This window comes from Triturus cristatus, chromosome 1_2 (assembly GCF_964204655.1).
Source record: "Triturus cristatus chromosome 1_2, aTriCri1.1, whole genome shotgun sequence".
NCBI lineage: Eukaryota > Metazoa > Chordata > Amphibia > Caudata > Salamandridae > Triturus > Triturus cristatus.
Genome location: NC_140580.1, coordinates 835963700 through 835988566, shown reverse-complemented (window position 1 = coordinate 835988566; position 24867 = coordinate 835963700). Strand labels below are relative to the sequence as shown.

General features: G+C 47.9%; 1 protein-coding gene across 1 annotated transcript in view; it reads right to left on the bottom strand.

The window, feature by feature from the left end:
• DDOST (dolichyl-diphosphooligosaccharide--protein glycosyltransferase non-catalytic subunit) overlaps window positions 1-24476 on the bottom strand; it is a 62766-nt gene extending 38290 nt beyond the window's left edge. The window contains exons 1-2 of the mRNA XM_085608955.1: window positions 24087-24476; window positions 19810-19920 (exon numbers count right to left, since the gene is read on the bottom strand). Of these exons, the coding sequence (XP_085465081.1) occupies window positions 19810-19920; window positions 24087-24222 (247 nt within the window). The 5' untranslated portion in view covers window positions 24223-24476. The remainder of the gene's footprint in view (window positions 1-19809; window positions 19921-24086) is intronic.
• Window positions 24477-24867: the final 391 nt, after the last annotated feature.

Here is a 24867-nt window from a genome sequence, read left to right as displayed (position 1 = left end):
AATGAACTGGGCAACAAAGTATCCGCTGTTGAGCTGGAGAGCAATCGATCCTGGGTGCCGGGAAAGCCAGATGCAGGCACCAGTGTAGCACGATCACACACAGCCGTTGCGTCCCCGCAAGAGGACAAAAGCACTGGCAGACCCACGCCATGTTGATGACAAACGGAGCGCTCACGGCCCGCAGCCGACAGCATGGAGTCAAACTGCTCACTCAGCGCCTGAAGGCGAGCACACATTTGTAGACGAAAGTCCCGCAGGACGGCCAGAACCGAGCCGCATGTCAGCGGAGGCTGCACCCCCACATCGGCAGCAATCCGGGACGGCACTGTGGAGCTGGTGTCTGGTGGAGGGAGGGCGAAGCGGGCAGCGGGCAAGACCGGAGTATCACCCCCCAGCCGCGAGCAGGCAAACAACGCCATGTTTTACCGCCGGACGGTACAATGGCCAGGGGGGGGGGGTCGTAGCAAGGAGTCAGTTACCCTCAGGTCTGCGCCGCAACTGGAAAAGCCAACAGTCGCCTCCCTTCCCTCGGGTTCTCTTTGCAGCCGACTAGGCAATAGAAGAAGGGGGTCGACAGCCTCCCACAGCGCGGTCCACAGATCGGGGCAGGAGACCCGCCGCACCGGGGCTTATCTTACAGCCCCAGCCCTTCAGGCGCAGGGTGCAGGAGGTGTCTGGTCGTCCCTCCCCAGGCTCATCTGGCGACAGTCCGTGGTGTTAGGTGAAGTCGGGACCGCGGGGCGCGGGTTTGCGCTAGCGGGTCCGGTGGCTGCGGAGCTTCCGGGGGGCCGGCAAAGGCCACAATGGAGCAGGGGTCCAGGGCGGAGACCAAAAGCACCAAGAACTCCGGCATCCGGGCGGGCCGAGACTTCGGGGAAGCGGCGGCGTGGACAGCGCGCCGTCGTACACGTTTCACCTCGAGAATCGGCAAGGATAGGAATCAGGATGATAGTCCGGGGCCAAGGGCCGACGGAGCCGGGCGCTCAAGCGTCTGCTCCGGTCGCCATCTTGGCTCCTCCTGGGGTAAAGTTTCTGACATTTTCCTGGTGTTGCTAACCTTATGGCTTTTAATGAAGGCTTCAAAAGTCGGACAAGTTTGTGAGACATAACCAAACCTAAGTGCTCGCCCCAGAAAATGATTTTCAGGGCTGTCCGTGCCAGATTTAAACACGACAATTTGTTATGAAATTCATAATTCCAAGGTTTAGGATTCAAACTTCTGAGGTAGTTTTTAAATGACAACCTTTCTTCAGTGATACTACAAATCGGGGCTCGTTTATTTTACTTTCAGGAGCGCATGATTTCTTGACCTCTCTCCCCCTCTCGGAGTACTCCTTTGCGGGAAGTGGGAAATGTGTTTACTGTTACAGTTCCTATTGGCCTCCTCCATGTCTAGTGGTGAGCACTGCTTAATGCTCTTGATGTATGCCACGATAGCTACCTCTGTCCCTTTCAGTGCGAGAGCTCATGGGCACCTGGAGGAGCAATGAGAAGAGCTTCTGCACCATGGACATAAGGCGCAACCCCGGAGCGGCAAGATCTCTCTTCCCTGCTTTTTACTGCATGTTCAGACACAGTGCACGTTCGTCCCTCTGCTCTTTTCAACGTTTTCGCATTGGAAATGTCAAGATTTAAAAAAAAAAAAGAAATTTTTTAAAAACACACACTGGGTGCATTTACCAAATGCCAAAATGCATTAGACAGGAGGAGCTTATTTCGCTACTTCAGTAGGAGTTATAAATAAGAGAAAAAAATATATATTAGGTTTTCTTAGCTCATAGTGATGATGGCCACAGTATGTCAGCATCAGAAACATGCGTTTGTTTTTTGTGTGAAACTACATAGAAGCATAATTTGTTTTTGAAAATACCCTGGTATCCAGGACAGGCAATCCAGGATACCCATTTATAACCGCTTTGACGCCCTCAACTCTCAAGGCTTAGAGGGCGTGGATTGACCGTTTGTAGAGATTTTGATACCATCAACTATCAACCCATTTGAATTAAAAAGCAGCGTAACAACTAAAGAGCACACTCCTGTAATTCTGAGCCTAGTAGACGAGTGGCAAACTGTCAACCCACTTGAACCAAAAAACAGTGTAATAAACAAAGAGCAGACCCCTGCAACCCTGAGTTTAGCAGACGAGTGGCCAGTCAGCCCTAACTCATTTTTTGTAAATACCTTTGGGAACCAGGGTAAGACTAATGTAAATCCAGAGCAGTTGGTGGTCTTTAGCGAACCATTGACCACTAAAAAACCACTTACAGCCTTGCCCTCTTTTAAGAGTAATCTTATAAAACCCCCAAAATTAGGTCAGAATAAAGCATATGACCTAAAAATACTTAGCTGGAACGTCGCAGGCCTTGAACCCAGATTAAAAAATAACGACTGGGTGGAGTTAATTACAAGGTACGACATAATTATGTTCCAAGAAACTTGGGCACCACATAATCTGCATATTGATGGGTTTCATTGTTATAACACCCCAGCGCATAAATCGCTACATGGTCGGGCTGTTGGTGGGTTGTTCGTTGGCCTCAGTATAATGGCCGGGGGAAACCACAGGGCCATTAAGACTGATAATGTCAACATACAGGCTATTGAGTATAAGCAAAAAAAAAATCCTTTTGTTCTGATAAATTTTTACAATAATGATTTTTTATCAGTTCCAAACAAGAATTTTACAGCACTGTCTGATTTCATTTCCAAGTTAGTAGATAGTCAGAGAGAAATCGGTGGGCCTGAAATTGTCGTGGCTGGGGATTTTAACGCGCAGCTCCCAATAATTTCATCGGCGCAACAGCAAAATGGATATCTTGCTAATCAAAGGGGTCGGGAATTGAGAGCTCTCCTAGATGATCATATTCTTAGTAACACAAAGGATCATGGACCAAAATTAACGCAGGATCAGGTACCTACACATAGAGGACCAGCTAGTACCTCCACTATTGATTTTATTTTTGTTTCCCCTGGTATGGCTGATTGCATAGTAGAAACTGATACGGTGGATACTGACTTTGGGGATCATAACCCCGTAACTGTAACACTTAAATTAGCCCCCAAACCGGTTTATAGATCGATGCAGGGAGCAAAGGATCTAAGCGTATCCACTGATAAATTGCGGCTAAAATGGAGAGGCATAGATAGAGCAAAAATTATGGCATCTTTGTTAGGGGATAATCAGCAGAGCATAGATCTCTGCCTAGACCAAACAACTGGTGGCCAGCTAATCATAACACATTTTAGCAAAATATGTGCCTCAGTCAGGTCTTTGCTGACGGTCCAGGCCCCTCAGAGCCCTAAAGACCCCAGGTGGTTTGATCATAGTTGCTCAACTGCAAATAGGAACCTACGTAAGACTCTCATAGAAATTCCTAGAGTCAGGGCAAAAGTTAGTGAAGCAAGGAAGATTTATAAATTAGCCCTAGAGAAAAGGAAATCTATGCTCCTGGGCGAACGCTGGGAAGCCCTGGCTCTGACCGCAGGAAGTAAATTGAGCAATCTATTTTGGCCAGCAGTAAAAGAACTTCGGAATATGGGCCAACAACTTACACCAATCAGCTGTACTATCTCTGCTAGTTCCTGGGAACTACATTTTGCAAAAATTTATGCTGCCCCGGGAAAAGACCCACTTATCAATATTCCTGAAATACCTGTTAATTTAAAAATAACCGAAGGAGAAGTAGAGGAGGCAATTGCACAGAGCCTTGGTAACAAGGCCCCCGGCCCAGATGGTCTCCCAATAGATCTTATTAAATGGCAACCTGATCTCTGGGCACCCATACTAGTGAATGTTTTTAACAGTCTTCCTGAATCCCCAATGCCTGAAACATGGAGTACTAGTATAATAGTCCCAATTTATAAGAAAGGGGATAGGTCGGATCCTGTAAACTACAGACCAATCTCATTGTTAGATAACACACTGAAGATATTAGGTCGTGTCATCTACAATAGATTGATTACATGGTCAGAGGAAACTGGGATATTATCCCCCTGCCAACTAGGATTCAGATCAAGGGTCGGCACAGTGGAACAATGCCTCAACCTCAAACTAATTATTGATAAATATAATATTGCCCGCTCTGTCCCTATTTATTTAGCTTTTATGGATTTGTCATCCGCCTTTGATTTGGTTAATCGGTCTAAACTCTGGACTATTTTATTAGAGTATGGGATGGACACGACCCTGGTCCACTTTTTAGCTTTTTTACATACGGACCTAAAATCTAGAGTGAGAATAGGCGTAGGCGGGGAATTGTCTGGACCCATTGAAATTGGAAGAGGAGTTAGACAGGGGTGCGTTTTAGCACCCCTGCTTTTTATTATTTATATAAACAGGCTTAGTAACTACCTTGCAAAGTCCAAACCAGACGTACCCCTAATAAATGGCAAAGCAATACCTACTCTTCTGTACGCAGACGATGCGGTGCTAATGGGCCGCACACCGAACTCGCTCCGTTCTCTGGTTCTTAATTTTACTGTATTTATGGATAATTTGGACTTAAGAGTCACTTTTAAAAAATCTTTCATAATGGCATGTGGGCCAGGGAAACGGCGACTGAGCCCCATACAAGTCGGGGGAGAAAAACTTATCGCAACCAATACTTTCCCGTATTTGGGTGTGACCTTTGCTGCGAATGGCTCGTGGTCTGGGCATTTGGCCCAGGCCACGAGCAAATTCTCAAAGGCCGCAAACTCAATTTTAAGCATCCCGAAACCTAAGAGGTCGGGAGTAACAAAGGCAATTGCTAAGATCTTCAAACTCCAATGTGTGCCAGTGGCAACTTATGGAGCTGAAGTCTGGGGCATCGGGAACAGCATCTCCATCCAGCGGGTAGAGAACCGGTTTTGCAGGAGATTATTAAATGTGCCAATTTTCACATCCAATCTCATCACACATAATGAATTAGATTTCAATTTTATCTCAGATTTTGTTAGTTCACGACCAGTACTATTTTGGCACTCGGTCTGGACAAACAAATCCGCGCTACTCACACAAGAGATAATAACTGATTGTTTAAATTGTGATAGGGGGCTGAAGATCCCGTGGATATCTTACATAAACACAAACCTGCGAGAAATAGGCATGGATAATATTTTTATTAACCCTACACATGCCAGTAAAATTAAAAAATCTGAATTAAAAGAGGCACTAAGCGCACTGTTCTGCCAAAAAAGACTTAGGAGGGAAAAAGAGAAACCAACAGTTATAAGGTATATGGAAATAGCAGCCACCAGAAATCCCTTCCCATTATATCTTACTATACAATTGACAAACTGGGAAAGAAGTCTTCTATGTCGCCTGAGGGCTGGGACTATTAGGTATCTTTTAAATTTCCCTTTGGGGTACCAAGAAACTGCACTTATGACGAGCTGTCCCTGTAATGGGCAAAGTAAACAAAGCGATTTGCACTTCTTTTTTCTCTGTAATTTTTACTTAATGTATACAAAGCGGTTCTTAATCCCTTATTTTAAAAAATTTAGACCAATTAGTTTAACCAAATCTTATGAGGTATTGTTAGCACTTGGAAACGAGGAAATAATCTTCCGTGTTTGTAGTTTTTTAAAAACAGCTGTCTATGCGCGCAGAACTATGGAAATGTAAATAATGATGTATTTTAACTCATATGTATTATTGGGGAATTTGTTTTTTCTTTGATGTGAATATATGATGTGCTTTTATGAATTGTTATAATTCGAATAAAGATTCTTTGAATTGGAGAGGAGGAGCCTAGCGCGCATCCAAGATGGTCGCGTGAGCACAGGGCTCCCCGGACCCTTTCTGCTCCTCGGAATAAATCCTGAGAATATCCTGATTTGGTGTATGGAATCTGAGAGATGAAGACCAGCTGACTATAGATCTCTTTTCAAAACTCTAATCGGACCTGGGAATCCTGAGTTATCGTCGCCGGAACTTTTGGGACCCACTCGACGGAGGTGGCCGGGGTGAAGGTGACCCGTGGGGCCGGGCTGCAATTGAACAACAGCGGCCTCAGCGCGGTGCCAGTTACCGATTCAGCACTTTCGGTTTCGGTTTTGGCCTTCAGGAGATCAGCTGGCGTGCGTGCTCGAGGTGGCGAGGTGCCTCCTGGGCCTCTGCCCGAGGTTTGCTTCCATCTGCTACTGGCGGGTCTGACGCCTCCGACCCCTACACCGACAGTTTGTGGTCCTTTCGCGGGCACCCGCGCACCCCTTGATCGGAGGTCCCATTGAGTGACTGCGCTCACATGGCGGGCAAAGGGGGTCCGGAGGGGCGCAAGACCAAGGCTTCACTGCGCGGGGGAGCGGTCCAGAGCAACAACATGGACCGCTATACCCAGGGCAGGGGGTCCCCTGGCGCTGCTGGCCTTTCCCCGGATGCTGCGGGGGGAGGCACGACCGTCGCTGCGGAACCTTCCCTACAGGACATTATGGGTGCCATCGAGGGCATCAGGGAAACTATCGCGACGCAATATGAGGCCCTGGCCCGTAAGATCGACACTGTCGCGATCGACGTCACCCTGATTCGGGCCGACCTCTCTAAAACCAACGAGAAGGTCCAGGCCCTTGATACACGGACCTCCACCCTGGGTGCGGAGGTGTCGGATCTGCGGGCCGCGCTTGGGGACATTAGAGTGGTCAACGACCATATGGCCCGGCGGCTTGAGGACTTCGAGGGACGGGCCCCGACGCAACAATATCCGCATCATTGGGGTACCGGAGTCCTCCGACAGCCGCCCGGTGGACCTCGTGGTCGAGGAACTTATCCTGCAACAGTTGTCCCCGGTTGGCCTAAGCAAATTCTTCGCTGTGGAGCGGGCCCATCGAGTTCCGGGCGGCCGGCCGCGGCCGGGGGCCCTCCCGAGGCCTATCGTGGCTAAACTGTTCCACTACAGGGACCGCGATGCTATTCTGCAGGCTTCACGGACCCGTGGCCCGGTCCGCTACGAGAACTCGACCATCAACTTTTACCCGGACTTCACGCAACTGGTCCAGAAACAGCGGATGGGATTCCAGGGGGTGAAGCGCCGTCTCCGCGAGCTAGGCCTGAAGTATTCGATGCTCTACCCGGCGAAACTTCGAGTGGAGCATGGAGAGCGGACAGCCTTTTTTGACACTCCTGTGGCCGCAAGTGACTGGCTGGACTCGCTGCCGGACGGGGGTGGCCGGCCCGGGCCCTCTGGGGGCACCGCAGGTGACGGGTCCCCTTAGACTGACCTTTGGTCCTTGCTTTTGCGGTTTTGCACTGTACAGTTGGGTCTTACTTCTTTTGCATACTGTGTTTTACCAGGACCCGTGAGGGGTGCGGGTGGGTTCGGGTCCCTTTCCTCCTCCGGGGTCTTTTTGTAGAATGGGGTTAGTGGGGCGACAGGCACACTGCAAGTTGGGGGGGGTCTTTGGCCCGCAGGGGTGCAGGGTGGGGGGCGTTGGACTTGGGGTGGGGTTGGGGGGGAAGAGGGGTTGTTTAGTTGTGTGTTTTTTGTTTACAGGGCGAGGTATTGATTTTTATCCATATTTGGGAGCGGTGCTGCGGGCTGGGGGCCTCTTGACCCATTGGAGGGGATGGGGGGAGACGGGTTGAGGCTTATGTCGTGGAACGTCAATGGGTTGGGGGACCGCATTAAGCGGGGTGTTGTACTGCAATATTTGCGTCGTTTGACTCCTGATGTGGTGTTTCTCCAGGAGACGCATTTGGTCGGCAATGTCTGCCATGCGATGAACAGGGGGGGATACCGCCTCGTAGCCCATTCTGGTTTCACAACTGGCTCCAGGGGGGTGGGCATTCTCCTGCGAGCCTCCCTTCCGGTGGAGATCACGAGGATAGTCTCGGATGACAGAGGGCGCTATGTGTGTCTGATTGGGAGGTGGGAGGGGCAGCCCCTTACCCTGGTTTCAGTCTACGTCCCCCCGGGCCTCCAGAACTCCACCTTTACTGACTTGGGTCGAATGCTGCTTGACCTCCCGGACGGCCTCCTGCTCATGGGCGGGGACTTTAATTCTGTGGTTTCGGGTGAACTGGATCGTCACCCACCGAGGACCCTCCCCGCTGCCCAGTCATGGCTGGGTGGGATGTTGGAGACTAATGCATCCGACCCAGTGCCAGTTCACCTTTCATTCGGGGGCGCATGGGAGTCTCTCCAGGTTAGACTACTTCCTTATGCCCGCGGCGCAGACTGGTCGGATTCGAGAGGTCAGACACCTGGCGCGTGGTATCTCCGACCATTCTCCGCTGTGGCTTGTCTTTGACACCGGGTCGCGGTCCGCAGGGCGGATAGCTCCCATTAACCCCTGGTACCTGCGGGACCCTGTGATTCGTGACAGCCTGGTTAAGGCCATGGACCAATACTTCAGTGAAAACGAGGGGTCGGTGTCGTCTGCGTTGTCCCTTTGGGAAGCCTTTAAAACTGTTATACGTGGACACGCCCTCGCCCAGATAGTGGTGGCCAAGAAGGTTAGGAGCGAGGCGGTGGTGAAGCTGGAGACTGACATCTCGGGGCTGGAGTCGGCCTTGGAGGCGAATGTTACTCCGGACGGGCTACATGCCCTTAGCCTGAAACAGTTCGAATATAGGTCCCTGGTCACTGACGCGGCCAAAACTATGTATAGGGAGCAGCAGGGCCGATTGTATGACGCGGGGGACAAGGCGGGAAAGTTGATTGCATGGCTGGACAAAAAGGAGAGAGTGCATCGTGTGGTCCCCGAGTTGCGTGCTGCGGATGGTGCGTGTGTGACTGAGCCGGATGAGATTGTGGAATGCTTCGCTGACCACCTCCGGGCGGTGTACTCCCCGGTGACTGACAGGGACGAGGATGACTCTCGCCTCCTACTGAGAGATATTGCTCTGCCCGGCCTGTCCGTTGAGGACCGGGAGCGGCTGGACGCCCCCTTATCGTCGGATGAAATAGCGACCGCGATTCGTTCCCTTCGCTCGGGCAAGGCTATGGGTCCCAATGGTCTGCCCATTGAACTATACAAATTGCGTCCTGATAAGCTTGCGCCCTTCCTCAGCCGCATGTTCCGCGACTCTCTTGCGGCGGGTTCCCTCCCGGCCGACCAGCGCTTGGCCACTATAGTCGTTCTCCCCAAGGAGGGCAAGCCGCGTGACCGCTGTACCTCTTACCGGCCTATTTCACTGCTCAATGCGGAGCCTAAAATCCTGGCGAAAGTCCTGGCCAATCGATTGTTGAGTGTCGTGTGCGACCTTATTCATCCGGACCAATGCGGCTTTATCCCGCACCGCAACACCGCTCTTAACTTGCGGCGTCTGCACGGGGTCCTCGCCAGGGCGGAGCTCCTCACCGAACCGGCCGTGCTGGTTTCTTTGGATGCCACGATGGCATTTGACACTATTGAGTGGCCATTCCTCTGGGCCGTCTTGGATAAATTCGGCTTTGGAGAGGGATTTATTGGCTGGGTGAGGCTCCTTTACACGGGACCCATGGCTCAAGTGGTGGTGAATGGGCGGGTCTCTCGGCCCTTTGCCCTCGGCAGGGGCACGAGGCAGGGGTGCCCGTTGTCCCCGTTGCTTTTTGCTCTCGCCCTGGAGCCACTCGCTGCCTGGCTCCGTTGGGAGCCCTCGCTTAGAGGGATCCGGTGGGGCCCGGGCTTTGAAGATCGGGTCTCGCTGTATGCGGACGACATTCTCCTGTATCTCACCTCACCGCGGCAGTCACTCAACGTCCTCTTTGACGTTCTGACCTCCTTTGGGAACAATTCGGGTCTCACGATCAATTGGTCTAAATCCTGCGTTTATCCCATCGCTGGTGGTCCTCCTCTCCTGCCGCCTCGGCTCCCGATTCAAATATCTCTGAGCGGCTTTAAGTACCTGGGGATATACGTTTCGCTGGACCCGGTGGCTCGCTACGAGCAGAATCTTCTGCGTCCACTTCGGCGACTGCGTGAGGACACGGCCCGGTGGTGCAGGCTGCCCCTGTCCCCGCTGGGTCGGGCCGTGCTGTTTAAAATGATGTCCCTTCCCAGGTTCCTCTATGCACTCCAGAACTCCTTCGACGTTATCCCAGTGGCCTACTTTCGGGAGGTGGAGAGCCTGCAGAGGAGACTGGTGTGGAACGGCCGGGCGCGTATTGCTCTTGCCAAGCTCACTCTCCCCTGGTATGACGGGGGCATCGCGCTTCCTGACATTCGCAGGTACTATTGGGCCTCGCAGCTATCTGCCATTAACCATGCCACGTATGCGCCCGGCTTGAATCCGGCGTATGAGATGGACAAGTTCCTGCTTCCCGGCGGGAACTACAACAGGGCACTTTATTCCCGCCTGGCTGACCGGACCCTTACGGGTCCTACTAAGATTGCTGTGCGGACCTGGAGGGCTGCCACTGCGGCCATGGGCTGGAGTGAGCGAATGACATGTGCTACTCCCTTGTTTGCCTCCGACCGCCTCGGCAGCTTGTGGACCACCAAGGGGTTTGACCAGTGGGACACGATTGGTATTAGCACAGTGGGAGACCTGTGGCACAAGGGCGCGGTCAAGACTTTCGCGGTGCTCCAGGCCGAATACGAGCTGACCGACAGGGAGTTCTTCCGCTACGCCCAGGTTCGACACGCCCTGCTCTCGGTCTTCGGGGAGGGGACCAAGATCCCTGTTTCCTCGCCCCTCGAGGACCGCGTACTTGACGGACATGTCCCTGATAGTACTATTTCTTTAATTTATAAAAAATTGATTAATCACCGGGCGGATCTCCTGGTGCGCCTTCGGGAGGCTTGGACTGGGGATGGGGTCGAATTGGACGACGAAGACTGGCAGTCTGCACTGTCGTCCCCCAAGGAGGTTGCCATTCCGGCTCGTCTCCGGTTGGTACAGCTCAAGATTCTCCACCGGGTGTATGTTACGGGTCCGCGCTTGGTCGCGATGGGATTTTCCGACGACGGGCTCTGTAAACGAGGCTGCGGGCTCAACGCCACCTTTCTTCATATCCTTTGGGAGTGCCGCGAGGTGGCGGACTACTGGCGCCGGGTCCACACGGTTATGGGACAGGTCACCGGGGTTGTGCTGCTGCCGGAGGTGCGTCGCTGTGTCCTGAATGTGTGGGAGCCCAATGACTACAACGCGGCTCAGACTCGGTGGGCGGCCCTAGGGAACATGATTGCCAAGAGGGATATAGCGCAACTTTGGGGCGCTCAACGGCCGCCCACCGTGTCAGTATGGAAGGAGAATATGGACTGGTGTATGTTTCGGGAGAAGACAGTGTATGTGGCCCGTGGCAAGCCGGGGGCATGGGGTAGAATTTGGGGTCAATGGAATGCGTATCGCGGAGGCATCTGTACGCCCCCCCTGGTAGACACTGATATCGCCATGTCCCCCTGACCCTTGACGGCTCCTGGCGCTTTTTGTAACAACTACATATGGACGTTCATCTCCCTTGACCCCCTTCCCCCCCCCCTCCGTCCCCGGCCTCCCGGTACTCCTCTCTTTAGCGGATTGCTCAAATGTTCTGACTGGAGTTTCCCGGGGGGGAGCCTGAACCGCACTGGTATCCCTCGTAACTCGCCTTTTGTTTTTATTGTTTTTCCTTTTGTTTCTGTTTTTGTTGGACTGACACTTGCTGTTCTTCGAGAACTATCTTGAGCCACTGCGGGGCAGTGCCCTGGGAACTGACTGCAGCCTTGATATGTGTATATTTCCTTATGTACCTAGCGGCCGGCCCGGGTGGTTGTAGGCCCACACTTGTAACCGAATTATTGTTCAATAAAAACTTTTTCAAAAAAAAAAAAAAAAAAAAAAAAAAGATTCTTTGAATTGAATTGAATACCCAAATGTAATTGGCTTTTATGTTTAAGGTAAAATGCATCATGTTAAGATTATAAAATACAACAAATATGGTTACATTAAAACTACTTTAGCTCAGCTTCTCTATGTAAAAAAAAACTACATAGATCTAAAAGTATAGAGTGAGTAAAATAATGCTGCAATGTCTAACTTCTAGATTGCATTAAGGGTATTTTTGTCTTAACTTCTTTTGAATTCTTTTTTTTTTCCTTCCCAGTTAATGTGGTTTTCCACACGCTTTTCACCTGCATACATTAGTAGCCAAAAAAAACAGTCTGTTTAGCAAAGTAACAGTCAGTCTGTTTTGGGACTTCCCACTTCTTTCTAATGTAAATGTTGTCCCTGAAGTGTAACAGAATGCTCCAGAACATTGGTTTCAAATGATGCTAAATGGAGGTGAAGTCAAAAATGCATATTTAAAAACAAAAGTAATGTCTACTGACTCGTAAAACTGTACTAATATGCCAAAGGATCTCATATAAATGATGATGAAAGAACCCCAGATATAAAAGCTTTGATACTTTAAAACGAAAGCCAAAATTAGTTAATGAAGCGCACATTCAATTCCTCTAGTCATTTTCCATGTTACTATGAATGATGACAACATGACTACTGCAAAACAGCACCTTACTCCTATTTAATTTAATCTTACCAAAGAAACTGGCGCAAATGCATGGAATAATTTCCCCTAGGAGCGCAAGACTATTATCAGTAACCAACAATAATCAAAAAACACTGGATTAACCGCTTGAAATGGGTTCCAGAGAAGTGTAGAACTTGCCGTTGGTTCAAAGCCTTGTCAAGCAGTATATAAAGCCAAATGCAATATAACACAAATAAAATAGTATTAGCCAACACAAGCCACATTTGTTTCCCTCTGTACATTTTATAGCACTTAGAAACAACAAATGTGCAGTTTATAAGATTTTTTTTTAAAGCATCTTTTCAATACATGAGTCACATTTACAGATTTATAGCTTCACACACTGAAATATCTGTGGACTCTTCTCAGCCCAAACCCACGCCTGATACTATCAGGCCAGCACTGAGCTGAAGTACTCTAACATACAGTAACAAACGCATATATCCACATAGCACACATACACAGCATGCATATACGTTTTAACACAAAGAATCTAGATGTACAGTATGAGACAAGTACATACGGAACCACTCTAATGCATTGTAAACAAACCGTGGCAGAGCCAAATCTCAGCCTTTTTAAAGGTGAGACCTATTGGCTTTTCCAATGCTTGTTTTGAACAGCAATTCCATGTTCTCAATGTGTTAAAATGAGTTACGCCCTCCATTGAAACCATTCAAAAATGCAATTAGGTAAATTGTTTTCTAAGAGGAAGCGGTGCAAAAAGGAGTAACACTCTTGCTATGTTACCTATAGCCTAGGAGGGTGGATGGGGTGGTCAAAACTTGGTTCGTGAGGGTCCAGTCCATTCTAGAATTATCAGAATCACTGGCAACTTAAATGGTTCGTTTCACTTCCCTCTGTTTATGTTTTTTCTCATATGTTTTTCCTAAATACTGGATAAGGATTCTGGTGTCGTTGCCAAACACTAGACACTATTAATCTTGAGAGAGATGTTTAGAGAAAAACTGTGTGTTACCTTCCACAGGCCTAATCAAATCTACTCGCCCACTCACTATGGACAGTCAGATTTTATCAGGGTGAGCTATATTTAGGGCCTGACAAACAGGTGTTCTGTTCACTCACAAAATTAAGACTCCATCTTATCACATTTATTCTGTGTTCAGAGAGAGGTCAAAAGTCAGTTTACATGTACAATTACTTTTCTTTCTCCAACTGCAAAGTTCGAGGATTTTGTAAAGTAAACTAACTGACAAATGTGCTGTACAGAAAGTTTGAAATGAAAGGCTGTTGGATGTCTTGTTTTATTCTAACATTTAAATAGGTAAAAAGGGAACTGTACAAACTTTTTTTTAACTCAGTAGTTATGAACGCCCTTGTTCAGTTTGTGATAAAAAAATATTTTAATAGGATGAAAAAAAACCAGAATACTTTACTTGGTGATGTGCAAATGATAAATAGGTTTGCTGAAACCCAATTTCCACAGCTTTTTTTTTTTAAACTATATAGTTTTATAAGTAAAACTGCATGTTGGTGGGAACGTTTTTGGCCATTCCATGGAAAACTTGCTGTCTGTAAAATGACTGTGCACTACCACCTCATGCTTTAGTAATATATTTATTAAAAATGAATTCTTAAAAATGAATTGAAAAACATTCCTACCCCAGCCCTGATGGCAATGCTAGTATTGAACTAAGAGGCAAGTCAGGTGTCATGTGTACCCTATATGTGGGGGAGATTCTGATTATGCATTGAGCAATCGTTTAGTATATTAAATCAAACCAAATAGGTATTTTGTACACCAGGAATGCTGAACTCGTATACTGGAAGGTGCTCTCATATGTGATAATGAAGAAAAAGGTGGCTCTGCAAAATAAAATATTTGCCTAGGGTGACAAAATTAGAACATTTTACGGGTCAAGTACATCAAGTTAGGTTGAGAACATTATTCAAGTTACTAGACCTGCAGGTCTAGTAACATTTTAATTATTTTTCTAGGCCTGTTCCATATTAGTAAAACACACAAGATGATGGACGGAATGCTGCACATTGGCAAAACATTCACCCCCAGTCACAGATCTGGGTTTAATCCATCGTTATTTTGCTCACCACGCCACCCCAGTTCAGAAATGGCCAAATGCAAATCAGTCTTGCCACTGTGCCTCATGGGAATAGTCCAGCCCGAACTGCCAAGCCATGTCTTCCCTGACCGGAATCAAGCATCCTAGGACCGGTTTCGGGGTTTCACCCCTCTTCAGCCAGGATAGCTTGACTCCAGTGGCATAGTGAGCACAGGACGCATGTCTGGGCATACCCCTCCCACATAGGGCGAACAGCAAAACACACAAGATGATGGACGGAATGTTGCAAATTGGCAAAACATTCACCCCCAGTCACAGATCTGGGTTTAATCCATCGTTATTTTGCTAACCGGTCCTAGGATGCTTGGTTCCAGTCCAGGGAGAACCTGGCTTGGCAGTTCGGGCTGGACTGTTCCCATGAGGCACAGGGTCAAGACTGATTTGCATATGGCTGGGTTCAAACTGGAATGGCGTGGTGAGCAAAAAAACGATGGATTTAGGTCCAGATCTCTGTACTGGGGTGAATGTATGACATTGTTCTGCATTCTGTCCATCAACTGTTTTTGCTGTGCCATATTAGTGACATTTATTCATGACCAAGAATGCACACTTATTCTGCCCTAGGGAAGAACATGCATGTGTTGCAGGAAGGGAGCACTTCTGAACATGAGCATTTTGCAGTACATAGGTGCTCCATCCTTTGGTAGCGTAACAAAAGAAAGAAATGGTAATGCCTTTAGCAGATGCAATCGAAAACTTCAGGAGAGCTTTCACATTGATGGTGTCAGATGCAGAGTGCGCAATCTACTTGCTTCCATGGAAGTCAGAGAATGAAGGATGGTTAACAGCCTGTTGCTCTAGTAAAAACATGTTTTTTGGAGGAGAATAATACTAATGCTCATCACTACCATGACACACTGAAGTGATTGCTAGTACAAGCAGTCACAAAATGCCTGCCTTCCTGTCGCCAGATCTAGGACACCGACTGCCATTGGTACAGATGGATACAGTTCTCACCAGAACGGCAAAAACAATGTTCATACACAGCACTCTATAGTATGGCGAGTGATCAGGAAAAAGGAATACTCCAGAGTACCTTCCTTGTAGAGCCCAACTGTAAACAAAACACCTTGCAGGTATCAAACTTAATTTAAGTCTCGGGAAAGTAATGAGTAAAGGTTCAAACCATCACTGACAAGGAAATAGAGGGCCTTCTAGATCCCAAACACTACTTGAGGGCTACTTGTGTTTATAAGAGGTTCCTGCTGAGTACACTTGCCATGTTCAAGACTTTCTTTTTATCAAAGAACAGTCAGAAGCTTAAGTGTTCAGACCCTTCAAATGATCTCCGAGCAGAGATGTTCACTTCTCATGACTTCTTTCTTGAGAAGAGGTCCACCTCCAGAGGTGGCTAAACGTATCTCTTGCAGTAAAGGACAAGAGATCTCAGAATAAAAGAACTGACCTACAGAGGTGTCCCTTTGTGTGCGAGTGGAACACTTTATGGTGAGAAAGGTCACATAGGAACTTTATTAACTAGTCCAACAGGAAATGATCCTTGAGGGAACTATCTCCTCTGCTCATCAAAGAGGTGTACTTGTGGTATGAGTCACTCATCATATAGGAATGAGTCAGAAAGGTTTAGAACAGACAAGGATCCAAAGATAAGATGCAGGTTTCACCTTCTGTTGAGCTGAACACCACGGAGAGCTTGGACTGCGCAGTCCTGCTGCTCCATTGTTCTATTCATGTGCAATGACATTCAGCAACCAGTCCTACAATGCCATGAGTGCCCTCTCTTCTCTTGAATTTTGAGATTTATAAAGCACATAAAACCAAGAGGCAGCGAAGCGCTGTCGCCAGATCAGGCACCAGAAAGAAGGGAACAGCCCTGACAGGGAAAATGCAGCCAAACAAACCAGGGTGTCACCCAGGCCATAGAATTATAGAAATATCCAGGTTTTCGCCCCCTTGCGGAAAGTGGCATAAGATTCCAAACTCCTAATCTTTTCAGGGAGAGAGTTCCACAACATGGCAGCTCCCACTGTGTAGGCTTGTTCCGCCCACATCGCTTTCCGTAACCTCTAGACTGTCTCATTTCTCTGTCCTACCGATCTCAGCAGTCTGCTAGGAGCATTCCAATTAAAGGCATCCGTAAGATAACATGAGCCCTGTGGGTGAAGAAGAGCCTTATGTACCAGGCAAAGGCTTTAAGTCACCCGCTTTCTTATTGGCAACAATGGAGAGTCCTCAAGCCCTCCCTCATCGAGATGTGTTTCGGCAGCCCCATGTTCAGCCGGGCAGCAGCATTTTGGATGACCTGAAGCTTAGTGACTACTGATTAGCATTTAAATAGAGGGCATTACAGTAGTCATGGCGAGATGTAATAAGTGCAATGACCACAGACACCCATAACTCCTCAGGAAGAAAAGGGAGAATCTCCTTCAAGGTCTTAATGATGCAAAAAAATAAAAAAAAATAACTCACTGTTTCATTCATCTGGGCGTTAAATGTCAAGGAATTATCAAGTTCACCCGAAAGTTTTACCCACAGCAAGAGTACCACTGGTTTATGTCCACTAATGGTCATACTAGATTGGATTTTCTGCCCCAAAAACCATAATCTCAGTCTTCTCCCCATTCATTTTAAGCAGATTCTTTCTAATCCAAGTACTGACTACGGCCATCCAAGACCAGAACCTGTTTGCAACCTTTTACCAATCATCAGAGATAGAAACAATGATTTAGGTGTCATCAGCATATGACAACATCTGGAAACTGAAGGAACGCACCAGCTTCGTCAGGGGGGGCGACATATAGGTTAAATTAGAAAGGACTTAGAGAAGAACCATGCGGAACTCCGCAGGGAAGCTGGAAAGGTTTGGTCCTAAAACCCCCGTAGGTGGCAGTTAGAGTCCTGTTCATTACAAATGACTTCAGCAGGTTTAAGACAGCATCCCTCAGCCCAGTCTGTCGCAGCCTATGCACTAGCACCGAAAGTGATATGGTGTCAAAGGCTGCAGACAGATCGAGCATAACCAAAATAGTTCCATCTCCCTTACTGACTAATCAAATCGGCAGCCGCCAGAAGCGCACATTCAGTGTTGTAGTTCCTCCTAAACACATTTTGAGAAGGGTCCAGAAGTTCGTGGTTGGTGAAAAATTGAGCCGGCTCCTGGTTGATGTGCTTTTCCAGGATTTTAGCTGGGACCAGCAGCAGGGAAATCGGACGGATATTTTTTTAAATCACTTGAATCCGCATTAGGTTTTTTCTCGAAGGGGATGACCATCACCTCCCTTCGGTACTGGGGAGGGGGACGGGGGGACGGGGGGGAGAAACACACCAGACTTCAGGATCTGGGTATAAACTTTCTCCAAGTACCTTGGACACAGGGGTCGTCCAGAGATCTCAAAGTGATTTGCTCTAAAAGGATTTTGCATGGGTGAAAACCGGACTAAACGAATGTAAGTAGGTGGACCATTGCTTTCCCCAGAAGAGGCTGATGGTCTTCAGTAGGCTCTATAAATTCAGCACAGAATTTCATAATCTTTTCCCTAAAGAACCTGCCACCTTATCACAAAAATCTTGAGAATTCTCCAGAGCCAGTTGTGTTGGGGAGGTGTGGGGGGGGGGGGGGGGGACGTAAGGTTGCTAACAGTCTTGAATAGTTCCTTCGTAATATTAATAGCAAATCTTATCTTCAGCAAAAAAAGATTTTGTCTCAAAAATAGTGCTTTTATATTTTCAAATTAAATCTTTGTTCTTTTCTTTTTCTTCCAAATTCAGTGCCATTTTCCATCTCCGTTGCTGCCTTCGACATGGTCTTTGGAGGTCTTTCTCAAGTGTTTCTGAAAACCCCATGGCGGAAGTTTTCCTATCCCCACTAAGATTCGTTCTGACAGGAGCCACCTCTTCTATGACCGACAGTACCCAATTATTAAAATTCTCAGCTAACAATCCCAAGCCACTTGAGTATCTTACTTGAAATTCGGCTAGAGCTTTAGCCAGTTCCTTTTCCAAGATTTTACTCCACTTTCTGCACCAGATAGTTACTCTCCGTACTCTTCTTCACCATCTCCCTATGCACTCTAAACAGCACCATGTGATGCTCTGACCAACTTGATGGAAGACAATCTTCCACGGTCAGGGAATCTAAGTTGGTAAAGATCCCATCCAGCATGTGGCTGGCTCTATGGGTGATGGCAGACACCTGCTGGGAGAAGCCAAAGCAGTTCATAAGATCCAAGAAAGCCCCGGTGTCATTATCGCCTCTTCTAAATGAAGACTGAAATCCACTAAAATGGTAAAATAACTACAGGAGATGAATGGTTCAAGCACCTGGTCCCAGTTTAAAAAGAACTGCCTTCTAAGACCAGGAGGGCAATAAACTAGCAACCCAGCCAGAGTTGGATGTAGCTGGTTTTAATTTTAAGACATCCCACATCACCTCATTCAATGGCCAAGGTATTGACCGGCTCTAGAGCGCAGTTCAGCTGGTCTCTAAAGGTGATGGCCAGTTTCCCACCTTTCCGGACCACATCATGTATGAAGCCAGATCACAGCAGCATCATATTGGCTGAAATGATCTGAAGCAGGCACTGCAGACGGTCTTGTAATAGGGAACGAGACAGCATAGATAAATGATCACACCCGCAGTACAGAAGCTCTTAAAATATCAACGAGCAATTTGGATAACGCCTGTAGAGCCCAACACCAGTAAACAGAACCAGAGTGAGGTGCGTTTCCATTTCACCTGGAAATAATTGTCCATGCTATGTAGGGCAAGCATACCAGCGAGTACTTTATCTATTCAACCAACCTTTGCTCTCTGTATGGAGCTGGATGGCCATCTTCCTTATATGCTTAAGAATCAACTATTTTAATACCAATTATATTTTTGTTTTAAAGTGCTTTTAGGAGGTCACATAAGGATCATAAGAACAATGCTACTGAGGATAGGTCAGGCAGCTTTAGAGTCAACCGCTGGCCCTTCGAATTACTACCGTTTTTTGGGCCACTCAGGGATAAAGTAAACTTTATTTGACCAATTCTAAGGGGATGTCATTAGGTCGGTCACTTGAGGCTCAACAATAATTGACCCTCTAAAATGATGGACGCTACCTCCAACACGCCCAAACAACCATTTAAATTTTTACATTCATTCGTATTGATACGATACGTTACACATAGCAAACAATCTAAACAGCCTCAACCCTGTTTGTGTGCAACTTGTGCTTGCACTTGTTAATGGCAGCGCCGGCAATAGTGCGCACCCACACCTGTAAAAGCAACCAGATTACTTATAGACTTCAGATTAAATGTTAGTGGGTGAAACAATCATACTTTCAACGACATACCTTCCACGGAGGGTGAGAAAACGATGAGGTTGTCGTATAGGAATTCACCATATTTAATTAGCGTCAGGCCGGGGTCATCAGCTGTTCTGAAGGACAGGTCGAATCCCCGATCTACAAAGAATGAAAGACAATGAACCCATTACCAGTGTGTAGCGTGAGGCTCATACCCAGGGGTTTATCATTCTTATTAGAGGCCTAATTATCTAAATAAATAGGCCTCTAAGCTTTCTGTTTAACTTGCAAACTGCTGCTTTACAAAATGGCTACCTATAAATCCCATGCGCAAATACATCCATGATTTACCGTGCTACATTGCTCCTCCAAGTGCAATCCATGGACTGCATTATGGCAGGCATCAAATCGGAATTTGATTCAAAGAACATTAAAATTCATTTACAAGACAAATTAAGCAAGAAGGGAAATCTTCGCTTCCAGAGTAAACTCCTACAAGATTCCCTGGAGCAGTGTCCCCCTGAAGAATAGGAATTCGAGAAACCTAAAATAAACCATTGCATTCTCAAGGGCGCTCTAAATAATCAAACTCAACAGTCACCAAATCGCACTCGCAAAAGACATCTTTAATGAACTAACAACTAGATTGCTTCCTAAAATAACATATCAGTGGGAAATAAATATTGCTTTGTGCCACATCAGAAACAAGTGCATCACTGACTCTTAGAAAGTCTCACCACCCACAACTGGGCCCTTGGCATTTTGTCCACACAAAAGATTCAATAGCCTGATAAGAATTTAGTCAGACAAAGCCTTCCTAAGGAAGGAATGCCAAGCCAGATTTGGCTTAGACTAAGAAGATCCTTTCACAGAAGACGTTCTGTGCCTCCACTCTCAGAACCCAAAGAAATGTAAAGGCAGACTCACTGAAACACACCACCCACGTACAAGAGACAAGTTAACGAACAATCCAAGCACGCCTAATGTCCCATGGCCAGTTGTCAAGTGAGTGATACAACTTACTCACTGACCAAATAATTAAGTAAAACTTTAATCAGTGTAGGCCAGTACACAATCAATTTGTGTCCCATAATTACTAGACCCTCCCCTGTATACTATCCCATTTTCACAGCTTATGAAGCAGGCCAAGTCTGCGATTCTTACCATAAAGTGAATTCTTGATACTGTGCAGTCGCCTACCCACTTTTCATTCTTATACAGCCTAGAAGTTGAACTCTCGCCAGTGCTGTTGTACTAGTTTGTCTGCATCACTACAACGCTTGGTTGCCTAAAAAGATTACCAGGAATCACAACATGGTGCATCTTGGAGACATTTCCATCTCTACTGTATCCCCAGCCATACCTGCAAACTTTATGCAACCCAAATCAATTACAAACTATAGTGGCGAGATATTCAAAGTACTGGCACCTCCACTTTTGATTATCTTCCGACTGATCTATCCAACTTGCATTCTTTCAAAAAGGTCTTTAGGCTAACCTCTTTAAGTGAGATTTAGAGTCACCTCTACAACTTCAGGACCACACTCGATTAAACAGGTTGGACTTACAAATCCACGCCCAAGCTGTTAAACATTACTATTCTAGACAGACGCAGCAGAGTTCGACAATTAACAGAACAGCACAGAACAACAACAGGAGCGCCCTGAAGGAATACCACCAGCGCATAAGGGACACCAAATGTACCTTCATAAGAGACAGAGTCCAGACCAACGCGGCCAACGCCAAGAAACTGTTAAACGTCATACAGCAGTTCACCAAACCCACCAGCGAATCCACGGACGTCACACCTTCCCAGGAACTCTGTGACAAGCTCAGCTCCTACTTCCATCTGAAGATCCAGGCCCTCTACGACAACTTCAGCGACCTGGCGCCGGACACCACCCACCACCCACCACCCTGCCACCGCAGACAAGCCAATTGTCACGACCTGGAACCCTGCCACCATCAAACACATCACCGCGACCATGAAGAAAACCCACTCAGGGGCCCAAACGGATCCCTACGCACCTCACATATTCCACAGGGCCGCCGCCATCGCACCCGAACTAGGACGGACCATCAACATCTCCTTCAGATCCGGCGTCTTCACAAGCGACTGGAAGCGGGCGGAGGTGAAACCCCTCCTCAAGAAGCCAAAGGCCGACCCAACAGACCTGAAAAACTACCAGCCCATCTCTCTCTCCTCCCTTTCGCAGCCAAAGTCACCGAGAGACTTGTAAATGCCCAACTGACCGTCTTCATCGAAGAGAACTCCATCCTTGACGCCTCACAATCTGGATTCCGCAGCAACCACAGCACCGAGACCGCCCTCCTCGCCGCCACGGACGACAGCCGCATACTACTCAACCAGGGACACACCGCGGCCCTTATCCTCCTAGACCTCTCTGCAGCCTTCGACACCGTCTCTCATCGAACGCTCACAGCCAGACTTCACGGTGCAGGGATACAAGGAGCCGCCCCCGACTGGATCCAATCCTTCCTCTCCAGCAGAATCCAAAGGATCAGACTCCCTCCCTTCCTCTCCGAACCCACTGACAAACTGCGGAGTACCCCAAGGATCATCGCTCAGCCCGACACCTCAACATCTACATGGCCCCCTCGCAGCCATCGTCAGACAGCATGGGCTCAGCATAGTATCCTACGCCGACAACACCCAGCTCATCCTCTCGCTCACAAAGAACCCCGAAGACACCAGACTCTGCTTCCACAAAGGAATGAAGGACATCGCAGCTTGGATGAAGGACAGTTGCTTGAAGCTCAACTCAGAGAAAACTGAGGTCCTTATCCTAGGCCCCTGTACCTCCGCTTGGGACAACACCTGGTGGCCCTCCACCCTCGGGAAGCCACCAACCCCTACAGACCCTCGGCATCATCCTTGACTCCTCCCTCTCCATGAACCTCCAGATCAACGCCGTCGCCTCCACCAGCTTAAACTGCCTGCTCATCCTCCGCAAGACCTTCAAATGGATCCCGCTCCCCCCCCCCCGACTGCAGAAGGACCGTCACCCACGCGCTCATAACCAGCAGACTGGACTACAGCAACACCCTATACGCCGGAATCAACAGAACTCTTCTACACAAACTCCAAACCATCCAGAACGCCACAGCCAGACTCGTCCTCGGAACACCACATCACAAGCACATGACCCAACACCTACGAGACCTCCACTGGCTCCCAGTCGAGAAGAGGGCCACCTTCAAGCTCCTCATCCACACCTACAAATCCCTCAACAACATCAGACCCAAATACCTGTCTCCTTCCAAGTACCCAAGAGGAACCTCCGCTCCGCCGACCTTGCCCTGGCAGAGGTCCTGCACATCCGCAGAAGCAGAGCAGGCGAGAGAGCTTTCTCCTACATCGCAGCCAAGACCTGGAACGAGCTCCTTGTGAACATCAGACGCTCCCCGACCCTGCACACATTCAGGAAGGACCTAAAGACCTGGCTCTTCGACTGATCTGGAGCAATCCCCCCTCCCCCACCCCAGCACCTTGGGACCATCACAGGCGAGTAGCGTGCTTTATAAACCCCTGATTGATTGAACACCTGCATGCTCTGTATTTGCCCCAAGTTCAGCAAAACTGAGAATCACTATCAGACACACAAGCACCAGAAGTAGCAAGAACTTGTTTCGGCACTTTATTATGGCAATTAAAAGCAACAATACATGAAGCCGGTGTCAAATCATGATTCTAATAGCCAAAAAAAGACTTACACAAAAGCTTCACGGAATTAGCCGAATTTCCTTCAAAGCAAATTAGTGAAACTCCATCAGTTGGGACGCGTGTTCAGTCAGCTATAAAGCACGGATCAAGAGTTCCGTTTGGAGCCCTGTCTTATTCAATGCACCAAGAGACTCCCACTGCAGACTTTCCTTGAGATGTGTTAGCGACAGACTTGATTTTCGAGGGAAACCCACAGCACTGTGGCAAGTTTGAGACAAGACTATCCAATCAACGTTTACTTTCTAGTAAACCAATTCACCAATATTGCAGGGCACGCATATCCACCCAAGGGCGTAGCTTCCATTTGTGCGACAGATGCAGAAGTACCCGGGCCTATGGCACACCTATTATTGCTGTAATTCACAGTTCAAACAGCGTCCAGGAAGCCCATTTCCTTGCAAGCACGTGGGCCCAAGTCAGACACACACACACTAACTACATTATTGTAACCGACCTTGAAATAAAAGTGGGTTTTATAATAGGCTTCTTCTACTATGTTCAAGGAGCCACTTAAGACTCGAACCTGTGATACTGAGTATTCCGATAACCCCTCCCAACTCTGCAGCCCCACTCCTCTCACCCTGCAGGCTCCTGAAGAAGAGTGAGTGCGAATCTCGCAGACTCCCGCTCTCCAGCAGCACCAGGGTCCTGCCTCGAGCCAATGCTCCGCTGAGCGAGCACAGCAGCAGCACACACAACCGGCCAAGCAGCTCCATTTCCAGCAGGGCAGGGGCTCGTCACCGCTCCGGGAACAGGAAGAAGGATCAGAAAAAGCGACGACCAATCACTGCCAACAGACAGGCGGAAGTGGGGGTCTAGCCAATGATCAGTAACCACCCCTGTCAGTAGGAAACAAACCCTGCTACCCAATCAACTTAACGAACACGTCAGACGTCACCAGGAGACTGTGCATGCTGTCAGATGACACAATTAAAGCGAGTAGTTGGAGCAAATTCGTCACCCAATCACTACTCGCTGGAGCAGTGCATTTCGGTAAGGAAAAATAATACCAAATCAGCGCTCGGCACGCAATGAAGAAAACGTATGACAAGCGGCAGCAGCCAATCATTCCTTTAACGTAACTGGGATTGATGGGACCAATCATCGCTGTAGTTCTCAAACCGCGACCACTCAAGCAAGTACAGGTTTTAAAAACAGAACAAGCATTGGCAAAGCCAATAGGTTTCGTCTTGTGAAATATTGTCTTTGGTAAAAAAACAAGCATTAACAAGCATTTGCAATGCAATAGGTCTCGCATTTAGGAGAGTTTGAGCTAATGGCATTGTAAATAACAATGCCTTTCATTTATGTGTTCTTTTTAAAACATATAAATAAAAGACATTTGTCAATAGCTTGAACTC